The sequence below is a fragment of the Atractosteus spatula genome, chromosome 6 (genome assembly GCF_055471065.1).
Source record: "Atractosteus spatula isolate fAtrSpa1 chromosome 6, fAtrSpa1.hap1, whole genome shotgun sequence".
Classification (NCBI taxonomy): Eukaryota; Metazoa; Chordata; class Actinopteri; order Semionotiformes; family Lepisosteidae; genus Atractosteus; species Atractosteus spatula.
Window position 1 is genome coordinate 19,427,445 of NC_142711.1, and position 16,338 is coordinate 19,443,782.

The window sequence follows — 16,338 nt, forward strand, 5'->3', positions numbered from 1 at the left end:
ATACGTGTCCATCTGTGTGTGTGTGAGTGAGTGTGTGTGAGTACGTGAGTGTGTGTGTGTGAGTATGAGCAAGTGAGTGTGTGTACGTGTATGTGTGTGTGAGTGCATGTGTGTATGTGTGTGAGTGCATGTGTGTACGTGTGTGTAAGTGTGAGTAAGTGTGTGTACGTGTGTGAGCGTGTGTGTGTGTGTACGTGTGTGAGCAAGTGAGTGTGTGTAAGTGTGAGTGTGTGTGTGTACGTGTGTGAGCGAGTGAGTGTGTGTACGTGTGTGAGCGAGTGTGTGTGTGTACGTGTGTGAGCGAGTGTGTCAGTGCGCTCCTGCCCGATTCCAGCCACCCTTAGTCACGTTTGCTGCACTGAGTCTCTTCAGGCTCGGGCCGGCCTGCGCTGGAGGTCGCCCCTCGGCGTGGGTGCTGGGAGACAGCCTGCCCTGGATGGGCTCCACATCCAGCCAGCCATGCAGGTCCTACAGAGCAGGGTTACAGGGGAGCTGGAGCCCGTAACAACAACAGCAACAACAATTCTGGATTTGTACATACTAAAACCACTTTTACTAATAATAATCTTTACACTTTTCTGCACACTTCACTCAGAGCGCTTTACAGGTAATGGGGATCCCCCCTCCACCACCCCCAGTGTGCAGCCCCACCTGGGTGATACTCCAGTACTGTCCCCACACACCAGCTCTCAGTGGGGAGGAGAACAGAGTGATGAAGCCAGTTCAGAGAGGGGGATTATGAGGAGGCCATGATGGGTAAAAGACAGGGGAATTTTGGCCAGGATGCCAGGGTAAAACACCTACTTTGTCCATTACAGGACACACACAGACACCCACACTCACACCGGGGCCAGTTTTCCCATTTTCCCAGAAGCCAGTTCACCTACCAGCATGTCTGTGGGCTGTGGGTTCCACACTCCCACATCCCTTTGTGTACAGTTTTAAAAGCACTGTCACATGGTTTCTACTTGTCTTCAGGCATCAGAACGATTCTCTAATTGAACAAACAGGTTGCCTGACAGGAACCTTTTGAAAATGTTTTTTTCTGCTCGGAAGCTGAAGACTTCTAAGTGATGTACGAAACGTAGTGATTGAAAGAAGACCTCCCACATGTGCAGGCGCTGAACATCTAAAAGAGCACAAACAATTAATGAGCTCAAATTAGTCCTATTATTAGGTTAATTAAGGGATTAGTTGCATCATAGGTCACCCAGCTGGAATGGGGACATTCAGGTGACGGGGGACCCCACCCCAGAAACAAACCACCAGCCGGGCACGCGCCCCGGTTCTGAACCCTGATCACTCTCACCAGGTTATGAGCAGAACCACCCCAAATGTACTGAATTCTGGAAAAAAAGTACCAAGTAGTCAATATTGTGACGTCACAGTCCATATCCCGCTAAATGAAAACTACAACAACGTGTGCGGTACAGAGACAGAAAAGCGTGCTCCCCCGGTCTTCTAATTTAATTTAAGCCTGGAGGATGCAGTGGTTTGCTCCGTTCCTCTCCCCCCCCCTTTCCCCTCTCGTGTTGGTAGGCTCCAGCCTGGGCTGGGAGTGCGCGACTGAACGCAGCGATGGCGCCTGGTGCCAAATCAGGTAACTTTAATAAGCATGCGAGCGCCAAACGACTGTCTTTTATAGGGGATTTATGAATGCCTTTTTTAAAAAAGAAGTTGTTGTTGTGCATGCTGTCGGATATGTCTCGCTTACGTTGTTTCACGCATCGGACGAGGTATCTGTTGCCCGGTTCTGCAGCTGGGCTGTTTTGGAATTTTTCCGACGTGTTTAAGTTAAAACGTCTTCTCACGGCTCGGGTTTCTACTTGTGTCTGGTGCCCGTCTGGGCTCGCAGGCAGGAAGGGGTCTATGGACCGCAGCCAGATTTCGGGCTCCGCGGTGTTTTTTCAGGGCTGAGTGGAGTACCATGAAATGAGTTTCCTCATTAGTGCGGTGTATTCACGTGTAGGAGGTCTGTAAGTCTCCTCCATCTGTACCTCTGCTCGCTCTGTACAGGCTGAGGGGGGAAAAAGGAGGTGTTTACTTACTTAACACATGGTTTGCGCTGCTGAGAGTCGAGAACAATGACGGTTTAACTGGGTTTTATCGTTACGTGATTTCGACTCCTAAATCGGGGTTCCACCCCGGCCATAGAAGCCCCGTGCTCTATAAGTCCTCTCATAGTCGGTGGTCCAGGGTTCCTGACGTCACCATTATAAACTTATAACGACGGTTCACATGGTTTTTAAACTGGTAATTCGATAGTCCCTTACCACTTGAGGTCTATGGGACTGCGGTTCTCTCCAGGGACTCCAGTCCCTGAGGAGCAGAGTCCAGCAGGAATGAGTATCCATGGAGTAGACACACAGGTGTACAGCTCCAGTCCCTGAGGAGCAGAGTCCAGCAGGAGTGAGTATCTGTGGAGTAGACACAGAGGTGTACAGCTCCAGTCCCTGAGGAGCAGAGTCCAGCAGGAGTGAGTATCCATGGAGTAGACACACAGGTGTACAGCTCCAGAGTCCAGCAGGACTGAGTATCCCTGGAGTAGACACACAGGTGTACAGCTCCAGTCCCTGAGCTCCAGAGTCCAGCAGGAGTGAGTATCTCTGGAGTAGACACACAGGTGTACAGCTCCAGTCCCTGAGGAGCAGAGTCCAGCAGGAGTGAGTATCTCTGGAGTAGACACACAGGTGTACAGCTCCAGTCCCTGAGCTCCAGAGTCCAGCAGGAGTTAGTATCCCTGGAGTAGACACACAGAGACCGGCGGCAGAGATACTCACTGGAGTTGGAGTCTAAGCGGTTCTCCAAGTCTCTCTCTGCCATCATCCTAACCTTTGACCTCAGGAGGAGTGGAGGTGGGAGGGGGAGCTGTGCCTCCTGTCCCATCGGATGCCCCCCTGTGACGCCCCTGTTCCTCTCTCTTCAGCCTCACGGGGGCGCAAGCGCAAGGCGGAGCCCGAGCCCCCCACCGCGCCGAGGGAGGGAGAGGAGCCCAAGAGGGAGAGGCGGGAGGGGGCAGGCCGGAGGGTCGTCATCGAGCACTGGTGAGGAGGGGCTGCAGCGCGCGTGCTGCTGGGGTAGAACCGCCTCCCGTGTCTGTCGCTCCAGACCCCAGCCCCGCGGGGCTGTGCTGGGGGGCCGGAGGAGGCGCTCTACTGCCACCTGGGTCCTGGAGGGTGCCTGACCGCGGCCGCGTGTGTGTGTGTGTGTGTGTGTGTCTACCGCAGCAAGAGCTGACGAGTGTACGGGCGCCAGGCGGAGGCTGTGCGAGAGGCCATCGCCGGACAGCACCCCGACATCGCCGTGGAGCTGAACCCCGAGAAGCCCCGCCGGAACAGCTTCGAGGTCACCCTCGTGGACGAGAAGGGGGAGAGTGAGTTCTTACCGTCCGCTCCTCCCTCCCAGTCTCCAGCAGCGGTTCTGGGGTCCCCTGCCTCTGCTGGGGTGTCGTTCTGTCTGGGCCCTTAATTACTGCCAGCAGCTCTATCACCCTGCAGCTCCCAGCTGGCAGCCCCCCTGGAGCTCAGCAGGAGGGAGCCTGGTCAGTACCTGGAGGGGAGACTCCTGGGAAAGCTAAGGCTGCTGCTGGAAGAGGTGTTAGTGGGGCCAGCAGGGGGCGCTCACCCTGCGGTCTGTGTGGCTCCTAATGCCCCAGTAGAGTGACGGGGACACTATACTGTAAACAGGCGCCGTCCTTCGGATCCTTCGGATGAGACGTAAAACCGAGGTCCTGACTCTCTGTGGTTAAAAGTCCCAGGGCGTTTCTCGAAAAGAGTAGGGGTGTAACCCCGGTGTCCTGGCCAAATTTCCCATTGGCCCTTACCAATCATGGCCTCCTAATAATCCCCATCTCTGAACTGGCTTCATCACTCGGCTCTCCTCCCCACTGAGAGCTGGTGTGTGGGGAGCGTTCTGGTGCACTGTGGCTGCCATCGCATCATCCAGGTGGGGCTGCACACTGGTGGTGGTGGAGGGGATCTCCATTACCTGTAAAGCGCTTTGAGTGGAGTGTCCAGAAAAGCGCTATATAAGTGTAAGTAATTATTGTACTAATTACTGGATTGCTGCTGATATTTGGTCCATTAGATTAGACTGTCCATGGTATAAGATGCGTCCACACTGGGAGGGGCCATGTTGAGTGGGGTGATAGATCCGCCCACAATGGGAGGGGCTCTGTGGCGAATCCTGAAACTAATTACCTCGGAGTTCCTTCCTTTAAAGATCTGCAAGCAAACCTTTTAAAAAGCCATAAAATATAGAATTTGAATCGGCATGGGCTGATAATTGAGAACTGGGCTGGAACAAATATCAGAAGACACGGGTATCACCAGGACTGGACTGGAACCCTTAACTTGATGTTAGATTTAAGCAATCTCAAAGACCTTACACAGATGTCAGTGTGTCTGTACTGTATTAACCCCTCTCTCTCAGTGCAGTGTTAATGTCCTGTAGTGTCCAGTCAGTGTGTCTGGACTGTATTAACCCCTCTCTCTCAGTGCAGTGTTAATGTCCTGTAGTGTCCAGTCAGTGTGTCTGGACTGTATTAACCCCTCTCTCTCAGTGCAGTGTTAATGTCCTGTAGTGTCCAGTCAGTGTGTCTGGACTGTATTAACCCCTCTCTCTCTCTCAGTGCAGTGTTAATGTACTGTAGTGTCCAGTCAGTGTGTCTGGACTGTATTAACCCCTCTCTCTCAGTGCAGTGTTAATGTACTGTAGTGTCCAGTCAGTGTGTCTGTACTGTATTAACCCCTCTCTCTCAGTGCAGTGTTAATGTACTGGAGTGTCCAGTCAGTGTGTCTGGACTGTATTAACCCCTCTCTCTCAGTGCAGTGTTAATGTCCTGTAGTGTCCAGTCAGTGTGTCTGGACTGTATTAACCCCTCTCTCTCTCTCAGTGCAGTGTTAACTTCTTGTCTTCTCTGCAGAGATCTCTCTGTGGTCTGGTATAAAGAAAGGGCCACCTCGCAAGCTGAAGTTTCCTGATCCTGCTGTAATGCTGTCTGTGCTGGAGGAGGCGCTGTAGAGCATGTGACTCAGGTGAGCTCTGTCTGAAAGTCTAGTCCTGAGGGTCACAGCTCTGTTCTGCCGGTTCAAGAATCCGGCAGCTTTTCCATGTTTCCTTATGTTTTGAACAGCTGGACACCTGGGAATAGTTTAGAAAAGATCTTAATTAATGGATCAGTTCATCCCTTAAAGGGGAGCTGCAGTCCGAATTTCTCCGACTGGTTATCACATCTCAGTAACAAAATTAATTCATTGATGTTATAGGAAAAAAAATTACAAATTTCAAATTAAGCACAAAACTGCTCATTGTTATGGGTTTAAAAGAGATGGTAAACAAGCAGGCTTGATTACCATGTCATAGGGCCGCCACATGTCACCGGAAGTTTTGTTACCTTGTTCTGATTTGCAGAACGTGGTGCCGTGCATAACTGGGGAAGTTTGGTCTATTTTGTGATGTTACAAATACACGTGTATTGGAGGTTTCACAGATTACTGTGTATATTTTACTTTTAATGCAGACTCAGATGTACTCATCAATGCTTGTTCTTTCTGAACCCGAAATATGAAAATAGTATTGCAGTTCTGTTTTAACCAGAGCTTTCAGCTGCTGAAGATTACAGACATGGAAAAAGCCACTGGATTCTGGAATTAGTTGACCAGGGTTGGGAATCACTGGGAATAGTGAAACGGTCACAGACAGACATCCCCTGCTGTAGACGCAGCGCCCCCCTCCAGGACCGGGACTGGACACCCTGCTGTAGACGCAGCGCCCCCTCCAGGACTGGGACTGGACACCCTGCTGTAGATGCAGCGCCCCCTCCAGGACTGGGACTGGACACCCTGCTGTAGATGCAGCGCCCCCTCCAGTACTGGGACTGGGCACCCTGCTGTAGATGCAGCGCCCATTCCAGGACCGGGACTGGACACCCTGCTGTAGACACAGCACCCCCTCCAGGACTGGGACTGGTTTAGTACAAAGCTGCTGAGATCTGATCCCAGATCAGGGATCTGATCCCTCTTGCACAACTGGCCTCTAGTGTATCGGCTTGATAAACTCATCCTACCTGTTCACGGTGATTACGGTAGGAACAGTATTAAATTTACTGACGATCGAGATAGTACCTGTGTAGGACTCAAATTGTTTTAATGGAAAATTGAATTGGTTGTAGAGACTAAGTGGACTTTTTTTTTTTACCTTCCCTTATAGCCAAGTCACCTCCAGAACCGCTGTTGCAGGCTGCATTATGATGAGGACGGACCAATGGGGAACCAGCCCAGTTTTTCCTCGGATGACCTTGCTGCCCTGCCTGCGGAGCTGGCTGCGTGGCGACGCACAGCGGTCACAAAGTGCAGTGCTCAGAAAAAGTTTACTACTGTACGACTAGTTCTTTTTTTTTTAACGCTTCCTGCAAACCTTGTGTTTGGTATTCTGCGCCAATAAATCTTCTCTTTGTTCATTGGTGGTTTTGCTTTATTTTTACAGTCCGAAGGAAAGCACAGCACGATGTTATGGGCAGTGGGACAGGAGACGGGAGCGGCCCCTAGGTAGTGTCCAGCACTAGTGTCCAGTGGTCTGCGGTCACTCTTTCCCCTGGCAGGGCCAGCAGTCACGCGCACACGCCTCCTTGCAGGGGAGTCATCAATAATTCAGTGTTTTACTTCCGAGTAAACACGCTCTTCCTTCCAAAAATAAGTCGGTAAAAATAGAAGTTCCTTCCAGGACAGGACGGGGGGGAGTACACCAGTATCCTCTCTGGGCGATGCTCAAGGAGGAGGGTCCTTCCTGCTGTCACCCTGATTCCCGCCAGTGCTGATCTCGGCGAGAGCTTTAATAAGGGTAACGGCCATCGTCCACAAGTAAAACAAGGAAAAGGTTCTAGGATCCAGTTGGAATCCTAATTTCGAACCGCTTGGGCGTTTCTTTTTAAACCGAAGGCGTGCTCCACTTCAGTACGGTTCCAGCTGTGGGAGCCCCTGGGGGAAAGTGTTTCATGGCACCTGACCGATACTGCGGAACAAGGAACAAGGAAGTCTTACTGGAGTTCAGAGACACTCGACAGCGAGAGACACTGCAGTGGAGGTGAAAGATCACCTGAGTTTCTCTTACACCTGGAGCCGCAGGGGTGTCTCGGCTGTTTTGCACCCCTTTTGTTGTAGAGGGTTTTTAAATTGATTTGATTCCCCCACCCCCAATTTGCTACTTATTTTCACCCGATTTTCCCGACCGATTACAATTAACATTACTAACGTTACCCAACGAGCTGGTGAGACAATCTGTTAAGACACATGAAGTGACGCGCAGAAAAGTCTCAATATAGTTCTAACTTAAAATAGATGAGTTTCCTGAAGGAAAAAAAAAAAAGGTCTTTTTTTGGCCTTTTCATAAATTGTGTCACATCTGTCCCATCGCAGGTTTTTGGCTATGACTCCAGTCCCAAGCGCTTGTGGTCTTTGACACTGTTTATTAATTAGAGCAGTGTGGAGCAGTGTTGCATTTGAACTAAGATCGTTGACCAGTTCCTTGTTTTCAAGATGCAGCTCCAGAGAGAAGTCATCACGCCATTTGGTAAAATCATTTAAATGGGGTCCCTGATCATTTTCCGGGTTCGTTAATAAGCTGACTTGGGGCTTTTCGATAGGGTCGTCAGCAGACTGAATGAGGTGTTTGCTCTTCCAGTCGTCACAGCAAGGGACAAGACAGCTCCGCGGGGAGCCAGGGGCAGTATGGTGAATGTCAGATAACCAGTTCCCCAACTTGAAATGTTGAGAGCTGTTTCTTAAGAAGTCTAGGACCCATTTGATCGAGTTACTGTTTACATTGAAGTGGTCTTGTATTGAAAGCAGAGGGGAAAAAAATCAACAAATAAGATCCTTAAAAAAGTCTGTACGTGGTCAAGACGCTGATAGACCAGATTTCCGGAGGTGCGTGTTGCATCGCCCCCCTCCCCTCCTTTCTCTGTGTGCGTGTGCAGGGGGTCACTCAGGTCCTGTGTTCTCTGTGATGTGCTGCTTCACACTGCTCTCTCCAGACCTTTCACTGGGAGAGACAGCATCTGGCCTGCCAGCTGTAGGAACAGAGGATTTCTTCTGCAGGGAGGGGTTGAATTTGTAAATTTAAGGACATCTGAAAAAGCAAGCTTAAAATATAGCACCCGGATCTGCCCAAGATTGCAGAACTCTTCCACACACAGTATCTGGACTTCCATTTTTCCTTACGTTCATTATCCCAGACCACCTCGGCACCTCCAATGTGTCCATTTTTATCATCTCTCGGGATAGGAGGAGATCAGCACTATTAGCTGAGGTGGCTGGGGGTTTTAGTTCCAAACTGAAATATAAAACCATATTCAAATCATGCGCCAGCTGTTGCCCATCCATTCCCCAATAGCGCAGGTACAGCTACCACGGCCTCTCTGACAGATACTGGCCACAGATCGAATGCCCTGTCATGCCCTCTGGTATCCCCCATACGGCCATGGCATTCTCCAGTGCGGTTGTTTCCTGTACTGATCCTTGGTTTCTGGACAAGGACAAACCACACGGAACACAGATGGGTCCCGCGATCTACATCTTTATTGTTTTTTACGCTCGGGGGCGCGCTTGATCTACGTGACTGTTCCCGAATCGGGTGTTCAGCTTCCGCGGCGCTTGGCTAATTGGCTAAAGGAGGAGACACCTGCAGGCAGCGGAGCCCGGCGAAGCGCTGCTGACCGCGGGAGGGGCCGGAGAGCCTGCGGGCGCACAGGAGTGCCGGACTCTTCGCCTGCCGCCCGCTGTCATCCCCGCCTGGAAGGGAAAATGAACCGTCTCTGCTCTCACTTAAAACACGGACACAACGCTGAAGACGGAACTGTTGTTTAAAGCCAGCAGGAACGTTAACAAACGCGTGTCGTTTCTAAAACAAGACATAATCGGACGTTTCCTTATATTTAAAAAACGATCTCGAAACATTTCTGGGGTGGGTGGTTACCAGACACAGTAGTACAAGTGTGAGTTAAATGAACTCGGCACTTTGTTTTCCCCAAAGCAGAAAACAGTGTTGCAACGGCCCTGGAGCCCTGCGAGAGGTTTTACTGAGAGACAGATGTGACCTTGAGCTCTCCTGTGATCCAGGGCAGGACCCCAAACCTATGAGGAGTTTGCAGTTAAGCCCTCAAGACCTGTTTCACTGTTCTGTGCATTTCCAGCTGGCCTAGCTTTCTCCAAGCTCTCCTGAGTGGAGGTGTAACTCGTCTGCCCCACACTGGGGTTAATAACATGAAAGGGAACAGGGGTCTGGGTTAATTAGGGATCTGGGTTATTCGCCCAAGTCCCTGTTTATACCTTATATTCTAACAAACTGTTACTGACCAATCATAAAAATGTTTTTGTATGAACATTTTGCTCATCTTCAAGAACAAACGCCTGCTGCTGTTCTCATAAAAGGGCCTCTACCAGGGGGCCACTGGCCTAAGTGGTCAGCTTGATCCTCTCGGGTTTGGGAGTCCAGCTGGCACAGCGTAGCAGCAGCCATTCCGGCTGCGTGTTTTTCGCAGTCTGAGTGGTAAACAAAGGCATTGAAAAAGATCTTTGAGGTAAGGCCGGGGGTGACCGATGCCGCTCACTGCCGTCTTCGATGTAACTTGCATACCTGTACACAGAACTAATCACTGCCCGACACACATGTGCACCATTGCTGCATTCCCGCTTCCTGAGTGGCTGTTTTCAAAAACACCACGATAGGCGGTTTGGCGTCCCGAAAGCAAACAAAGCGTTTGCGCATGCACTTCTGTCTCTTGTCCGCCCAATCAGAATTGGAGCCCGTGGTAACGTCATCCAAACAGATGGAACGAGTCACGGAGAGCCTTCTGGGAAAAGTAGTAGAGTACTGCCTTTTCTAAACCGTTTTTCTTAATTAAACCTTAAAGTAACTTGAAAGTAAAATATTTCTGTAAAGTACAGATCTCGGAACACTGTACTTAGTGTAACGTAGAGAAGTTTTTCTATTTCATTACTTCGCAGCCCCTGCATACTTGTGTTTGCTACTCCTTATGAAGAGGTTACCAACATTAACTCAACATTTACTTATTTAAGGTCATCAAAATTGTAGTACACAAGAAAGCTTTAGCACGCCTGACTAGCATGAACACTCAAATCCACTTTCTAAATTCAACACCACCCTGCGGCAGCCTCTGAACGCTGGTTGTCCCTTGTGTGTGTCGTCATCGTCATGCGACGGAACGTGCTGCAGAAGGTGGCTCGAGGTGCTCTTCGGTTGTTTTTAAACAGCGGCGTGGGGCGCTAACGGCAAATTCATGAAGTAAGATTCGATTTATTGATATTTTATAAGTACTTTTCAGATGATTGTTATACAGGTTTTTTATCTTGCTTTCCTGTCAAGTATCATTCAAGTGATAGAAATTGTTATTAAAATGTTGACTAGATAAACGCTGCGTTTAATCGTGACCTGTCTTTACTGAACTCCAGTTATATTTTGATTATTTTTAATTGAGAAATCCAGAGCTTTTAGGCATACCACAGATGACCTTTCGCTTGTAAATTATGGAGTAGTGTCTTGGTCGATATCATGTAGAACTACGCAGCCAGATGTTTAAAAGTGATTCTTGTCGCCTGCGCTGGAACCATAAGTATTTTCTAGTCCAGTCATACGTGACTGTAGGGGAGCCGGGGACGAGGATCTTTATAAAAATATTTGCACTCGCTCTGTACCTTGTTTTTGTGAACGGAACAGCAGTTACATAAACTGAAAAAACGAGGTCTTTCCGTGACTTATAGGAATGTTTTCTTGTGAATGGGTTTATTGGTGCAGAGTAAGTTGCATGAGCCACGTACGTTGACGTGAGCGGATGGAGGCAGACAGAACGCGAAGTTTCTAGTTGAACTCAAGAACACGTATCAGGTACTCATGTACGTGTAACAACACTCTTGGAGAAACTGCATTCACTGATGTTTATTGAGAAGGCTCACATCTTGGCTACAAAGTTAAAACTAGAGGTTAGTTTCACTCTGAACAGTTGAAAAAATAACATTTTGGCTGTCACGCCTTCTTCAGGTCTGTCTGTGTCCAGTGTCCGTACTGTATTAACGCCTCTCCCTCAGTGCAGTGTTAATGTCCTGTAGTGTCCAGTCAGTGTGTCTGGACTGTATTAACCCCTCTCTCTCAGTGCAGTGTTAATGTCCTGTAGTGAACAGTCAGTCTCTCTCTCTCCCTCAGTGATGACCGCAGAAGGGGAGCGGGGCAGTGATGAGAGTAGTGGTGTGCGCTTCGAGTTGGACCGAGAGACGGAGCTGCGGTTCGAGGTGGAGTCCGGAGAGCGGGTGCAGATGGAGCTGCTTTCTGGCCTGGCTGAGGTGTTTGGGTCAGAACTGAACCGCAACAAGAAGTACAGCTTTGGGCCCGGCTCCAAGATCGCAGTGTTCACCTGGCAGGGCTGCACCGTCAGCCTCACTGGCAAGACTGAGGTACACCAGCCTGTTCTGCGGTTGTCTGGGCTGATACTGAAAGGCCCTCAGGAGCCCATTTACAGCAGGGTGTCCAGTCCTGGAGGGGGTGCTGTGTCTACAGCAGGGTGTCCAGTCCCAGTCCTGGAGGGGTGCTGTGTCTACAGCAGGGTGTCCAGTCCTGGAGGGGGCGCTGTGTCTACAGTAGGGTGTCCAGTCCTGGAGGGGGGGCTGTGTCTACAGCAGGGTGTCCAGTCCTGGAGGGGGGGCTGTGTCTACAGCAGGGTGCCCAGTCCTGGAGGGGGCGCTGTGTCTACAGCAGGGTGTCAGTCCTGGTCCTGGAGGGGGCGCTGTATCTACAGCAGGGCGTCCAGTCCTTTGTGAAATTTTGTACAAATTCAACTCTAAGTGAACTAAACAAGCTGGTTACTAATTTTACCGGATCACAGTGAGAGGGATTCATACACACAGCTGTAATAGACAGAGTTGTTTCACACTGTCACTGTCAGAGTTGTTTCACAGTGCACAGTTACATGTGATATTTCACTGTTTGAATTGAATGACCTTTTCTCTCCTCTCTGTCTCTCAGGTGGCTTATGTGTCCAGGGACACTCCGATGCTGCTGTATCTCAACACTCATGCTGCACTGGAGCAGATGAGGCAGCAGGCTGAGAGAGACAACGAGAGAGGGCCCAGGGTAGCCTGTCTTTTTCTGTGTATTTCTTTCACACTTCACATTAAAACATCATTTATTCATCTTCATGCAGTATTTACAAGTTTTTGAGTCGACACAAGTGTGTCTGTACTGTACTAACCCCTCTCTCTCAGTGCAGTGTTAATGTCCTGTAGTGTCCAGTCAGTGTGTCTCGACTGTATTAACCCCTCTCTCTCAGTGCAGTGTTAATGTCCTGTAGTGTCCAGTCAGTGTGTCTGTACTGTATTAACCCCTCTCTCTCAGTGCAGTGTTAATGTCCTGTAGTGTCCAGTCAGTGTGTCTGGACTGTATTAACCCCTCTCTCTCAGTGCAGTGTTAATGTCCTGTAGTGTCCAGTCAGTGTGTCTGGACTGTATTAACCCCTCTCTCTCAGTGCAGTGTTAATGTCCTGTAGTGTCCAGTCAGTGTGTCTGGACTGTATTAACCCCTCTCTTTCTGTACCTCTCAGGTGATGGTTGTCGGCCCCACAGATGTTGGGAAGTCCACTCTGTGCAGGCTGCTCCTCAGCTGGGCGGTGCGGGTCGGCCGGCGCCCCACGCTGGTGGAGCTGGATGTGGGTCAGAGCAGTGTGTCTGTCCCTGGCACTGTGTCTGCCCTGTGCATTGAGAGGCCCGCTGACATCGAGGAAGGCTTCTCTGTCCAGGCGCCCCTGGTCTATCACTTCGGCTCCACCACTCCCGGCACCAACATCAAGCTGTACAACAAGGTACTGTAGGTGGCTTCTTCAGCACCTGCAGGTGCACAGTGCTGCCTGCTCTTAGCTGTCCACCTGGACGTTTACTGGCATGGGTGTCTCTGTAGATGCTGTGCTGTGTACGTGTGGCTCTCTGTAGACGCAGCGCTGTATATGTGTGGCTCTCTGTAGACGCAGCGCTGTATATGTGTGACTCTCTGTAGATGCTGCGCTGTGCTGTATACGTGTGGCTCTCTGTAGATGCAGCGCTGTGCTGTATACGTGTGGCTCTCTGTAGATGCTGCGGTGTGCTGTGTGCGTGTGGCTCTCTGTAGATGCTGCGGTGTGCTGTGTGCGTGTGGCTCTCTGTAGGAGGTGTGCTTTGTGCTCGTGGCCATGTCGGCGCTGTGCTGCGTGTGGCTCTCTGTAGATGCAGCGCTGTGCTGTATATGTGTGGCTCTCTGTAGGAGGTGTGCTGTGTGCTCGTGGCCGTGTCGGCGCTGTGCTGCGTGTGGCTCTCTGTAGGAGGTGTGCTGTGTGCTCATGGCTCTGTAGACACTGTGTGTGTGTGGCTCCCCAGTCCTGTGTGTGTATGTACGGGGGGTGACCCTGACTCCCCAGTCCTGTGTGTGTATGTATGGGGGGTGACCCTGATTCCCCAGTCCTGTGTGTGTGTATTAGTATCGGGGTACCCCTGACCCTGACCCCCTGTCCCCCCAGCTGACGTCCTGCCTGGCGGAGGTCTTCTCCCAGCGCTGCGAGGTGAACCGGCGGGCCAGCGTGGGCGGCTGTGTCATCAACACCTGCGGCTGGGTGAAGGGCGCGGGCTACCAGGCGCTGGTGCACTGCGCCTCTGCCTTCGAGGTGGACGTGGTGCTGGTGCTGGACCAGGAGCGCCTCTACAACGAGCTCAAGCGGGACCTGCCGCACTTCGTCAAGGTGGTGCTGCTGCCCAAGTCTGGGGGGGTACGTCTGCGCCGACCGCTGGCTCTCCGCCCAGAGTCCTCCGTCATACCCCACTCTCTCTGGGGCAGTCTGGTATTGCCCCAGGAGTCCTCTGTCATACCCCACTCTCTCTGGGGCGGTCTGGTATTGCCCCAGGAGTCCTCTGTCACACCCCACTCTCTCTGGGGCGGTCTGGTATTGCCCCAGGAGTCCTCTGTCATACCTCACTCTCTCTGGGGCGGTCTGGTATTGCCCCAGGTGTCCTCAGTGATACCCCACTCTCTCTGGGGCGGTCTGGTATTGCCCCAGGAGTCCTCTGTCATACCCCACTCTCTCTGGGGCGGTCTGGTATTGCCCCAGGAGTCCTCTGTCATACCTCACTCTCTCTGGGGCGGTCTGGTATTGCCCCAGGTGTCCTCAGTGATACCCCACTCTCTCTGGGGCAGTCTGGTATTGCTCCAGGAGTCCTTGTGATACCCCACACTCTGCGGGGAAGTCTGGAAGTGGCCGCACTGCAGTGTCAAAGTGCTGTAAATGGGGCCTTTGTGGTGCGCTGTACAGTCTTGCTTCAGTGTGTGGTAATGGGAAACAAGCTGACCAGTCAGCCTGCCCACTCCGTCAAGCTGTCCTGGCTTCTTTCAAGACACAGCTGGACGAGATCCTCCAGTCAGGACACGAGGCGCTTCTTTACACGAAGGGTGGTGGGAGTGTGGAACAAGTTGTCCAGATGTGGTGTTGCAGCTGGTACCTTGGCTTCTTTCAAAACCCAGCCGGATGAGATCTTTGGATCAATTTGCCATGAACTACCAAAAGGGCCGAAGGGCCTCCTCTCATTGTTCTTATGGTCCCCTGATGTAAATTCTACACTTCTGGCGACATGTCCTCTCGCTGGGTAATTGCTGGCCCACAGTGGGAGATGGAAACATGGTGTCGACACCAAGGGCCATCTTTTTCAAAAGTAGCCTCCTGTATCTTGGCATCCTGCCTGCTAACACGAGCGTGCTCATGCAGCGAGAGAGTCCCACTGGAGTCGCCAGGCGCTCGCGGCTCGTTAACATAACATAACATCACTTTTAGTGGCCATATACAGTTTCTTGCATTAGGAATTTGTCTTTTTGCATACCCCAACTTGCTCTCCATGAGACACACAGACAGGGAGAGAAGCTGGGGGTCAGAGCGCAGGGTCAGCCATTTATACAGCACCCCTGGAGCAGCTGGGGTTAAGGGCCTTGCTCAGGGGCCCAATGGAGTAGAAATTCCTCTGCCGGCCGCGGGATTTGAACCAGCAACCTTCCAGCCACAGGCACAGATCCTTAGCCACAGAGCCACTGCTCCGCCCCAATAACTCATTAACTACTTAACTTAACCCCTCTCTTCCAGGTGGTGGAGCGCTCCAAGGAGTGCCGTCGCGAGGCGCGGGACGAGAAGATCCGGGAGTACTTCTACGGCTTCCGCGGGGTCTCCTTCTTCCCCCACGCCTTCGACGTGCGCTTCTCGGACGTGCGGATCTACAAGATCGGCGCCCCCTCCATCCCGGACTCCTGCCTGCCGCTGGGCATGTCCCAGGACGACACGCAGCTCAAGCTGGTGCCCGTCACGCCCGGGCGGGACCTGGCGCACCACGTGCTGAGCGTGAGCTGCGGGGGCGAGGAGGGCGGGCCCGAGGCGGGGGGCGGGAAGGCGGCCGGGGGCGGGATCCTGGACAGCCCCGTGTGTGGCTTCATCGTGGTGACGGCGGTGGACACGCAGAACCAGGTCATGACCGTGCTGTCCCCCGCGCCCCGGCCCCTCCCACGCCACGTGCTGCTCATCATGGACATCCGCTTCATCGACCTGAAGTGAGCGCCGGGCCGGCTCGGCTCAGGCGGTCTCGCGCACGGACAGTGACCGTTTTAAAGCCTGGGTTGGGGGGGGGGGGGGGGGAGGCGTTTCCCAGGAGCCCCTGCAGAAGCTTGACGTCCAGGGGCTTGGACAGAGACGGGAGCCAGCAGAGACCTTGCCCCAGTGCTTTCATGACTGGCTCTGAGTAAGTCAGCAGCGATTGTGTTTTTTATCATCACCCCACCCAGAAACACATCCAGGAGCTGCCACGGTCTCTTACTCAGCAGTGGGAAATTCTGTTTTTTTGTCTTTCCTGGAAACAGCTCTTTTACAGATTTGGCACTCTGACTGCACAAATCAGAAGGTTTGCTTGTTTTAACGAAGCTGATTTTTTTTCTGGAGTATTTTTAATAAAAAAATTATTTGCTACAAAATAGCTGTTCATTTTGCATTAGTGACGGGTGTAGCAAAGTCACTGTTTGAATCAGCCGATTCAGGAGAAAGGCAGTTAAATGCCGTTTTATACAGTTTTTAAGACGGGTGTTGATTCTGTGCAAAAGCACCAGATCATAAAAACGCTTCTAAACTAGAGGAACAGTTCTAAATTGCGGCCCATCTAGGCTGATTGATAATTTATATAATAATCTCATTCATGTGTCTTGAAAGAAACCAGACAACAACATGCCTGGGACGCTTGTCCCACACTCCCACAACCCTTTGTGTAAAGAATGGCCTCCCAT

The 16,338-nt window shown here is 51.6% G+C and overlaps 2 protein-coding genes across 2 annotated transcripts; both read left to right on the forward strand.

The window, feature by feature from the left end:
• The first annotated feature begins 1,544 nt into the window (after positions 1-1,544).
• Positions 1,545-6,460, forward strand: selenoh (selenoprotein H). The gene is made up of 5 exons (XM_088918891.1): positions 1,545-1,600; positions 2,927-3,044; positions 3,228-3,373; positions 4,925-5,036; positions 6,211-6,460. The coding sequence occupies exons 1-4, from the start codon at positions 1,579-1,581 to the stop codon at positions 5,020-5,022; spliced, it is 384 nt and encodes a 127-aa protein (XP_088775017.1). The 5' UTR covers positions 1,545-1,578; the 3' UTR covers positions 5,023-5,036; positions 6,211-6,460.
• Positions 6,461-10,205: 3,745 nt separating this feature from the next.
• clp1 (cleavage factor polyribonucleotide kinase subunit 1) lies at positions 10,206-16,032 on the forward strand. The gene is made up of 6 exons (XM_088918892.1): positions 10,206-10,302; positions 11,218-11,465; positions 12,034-12,141; positions 12,608-12,865; positions 13,553-13,798; positions 15,158-16,032. Coding segments are annotated over exons 1-6 (1,323 nt in total). The 5' UTR covers positions 10,206-10,301; the 3' UTR covers positions 15,620-16,032.
• Positions 16,033-16,338: the final 306 nt, after the last annotated feature.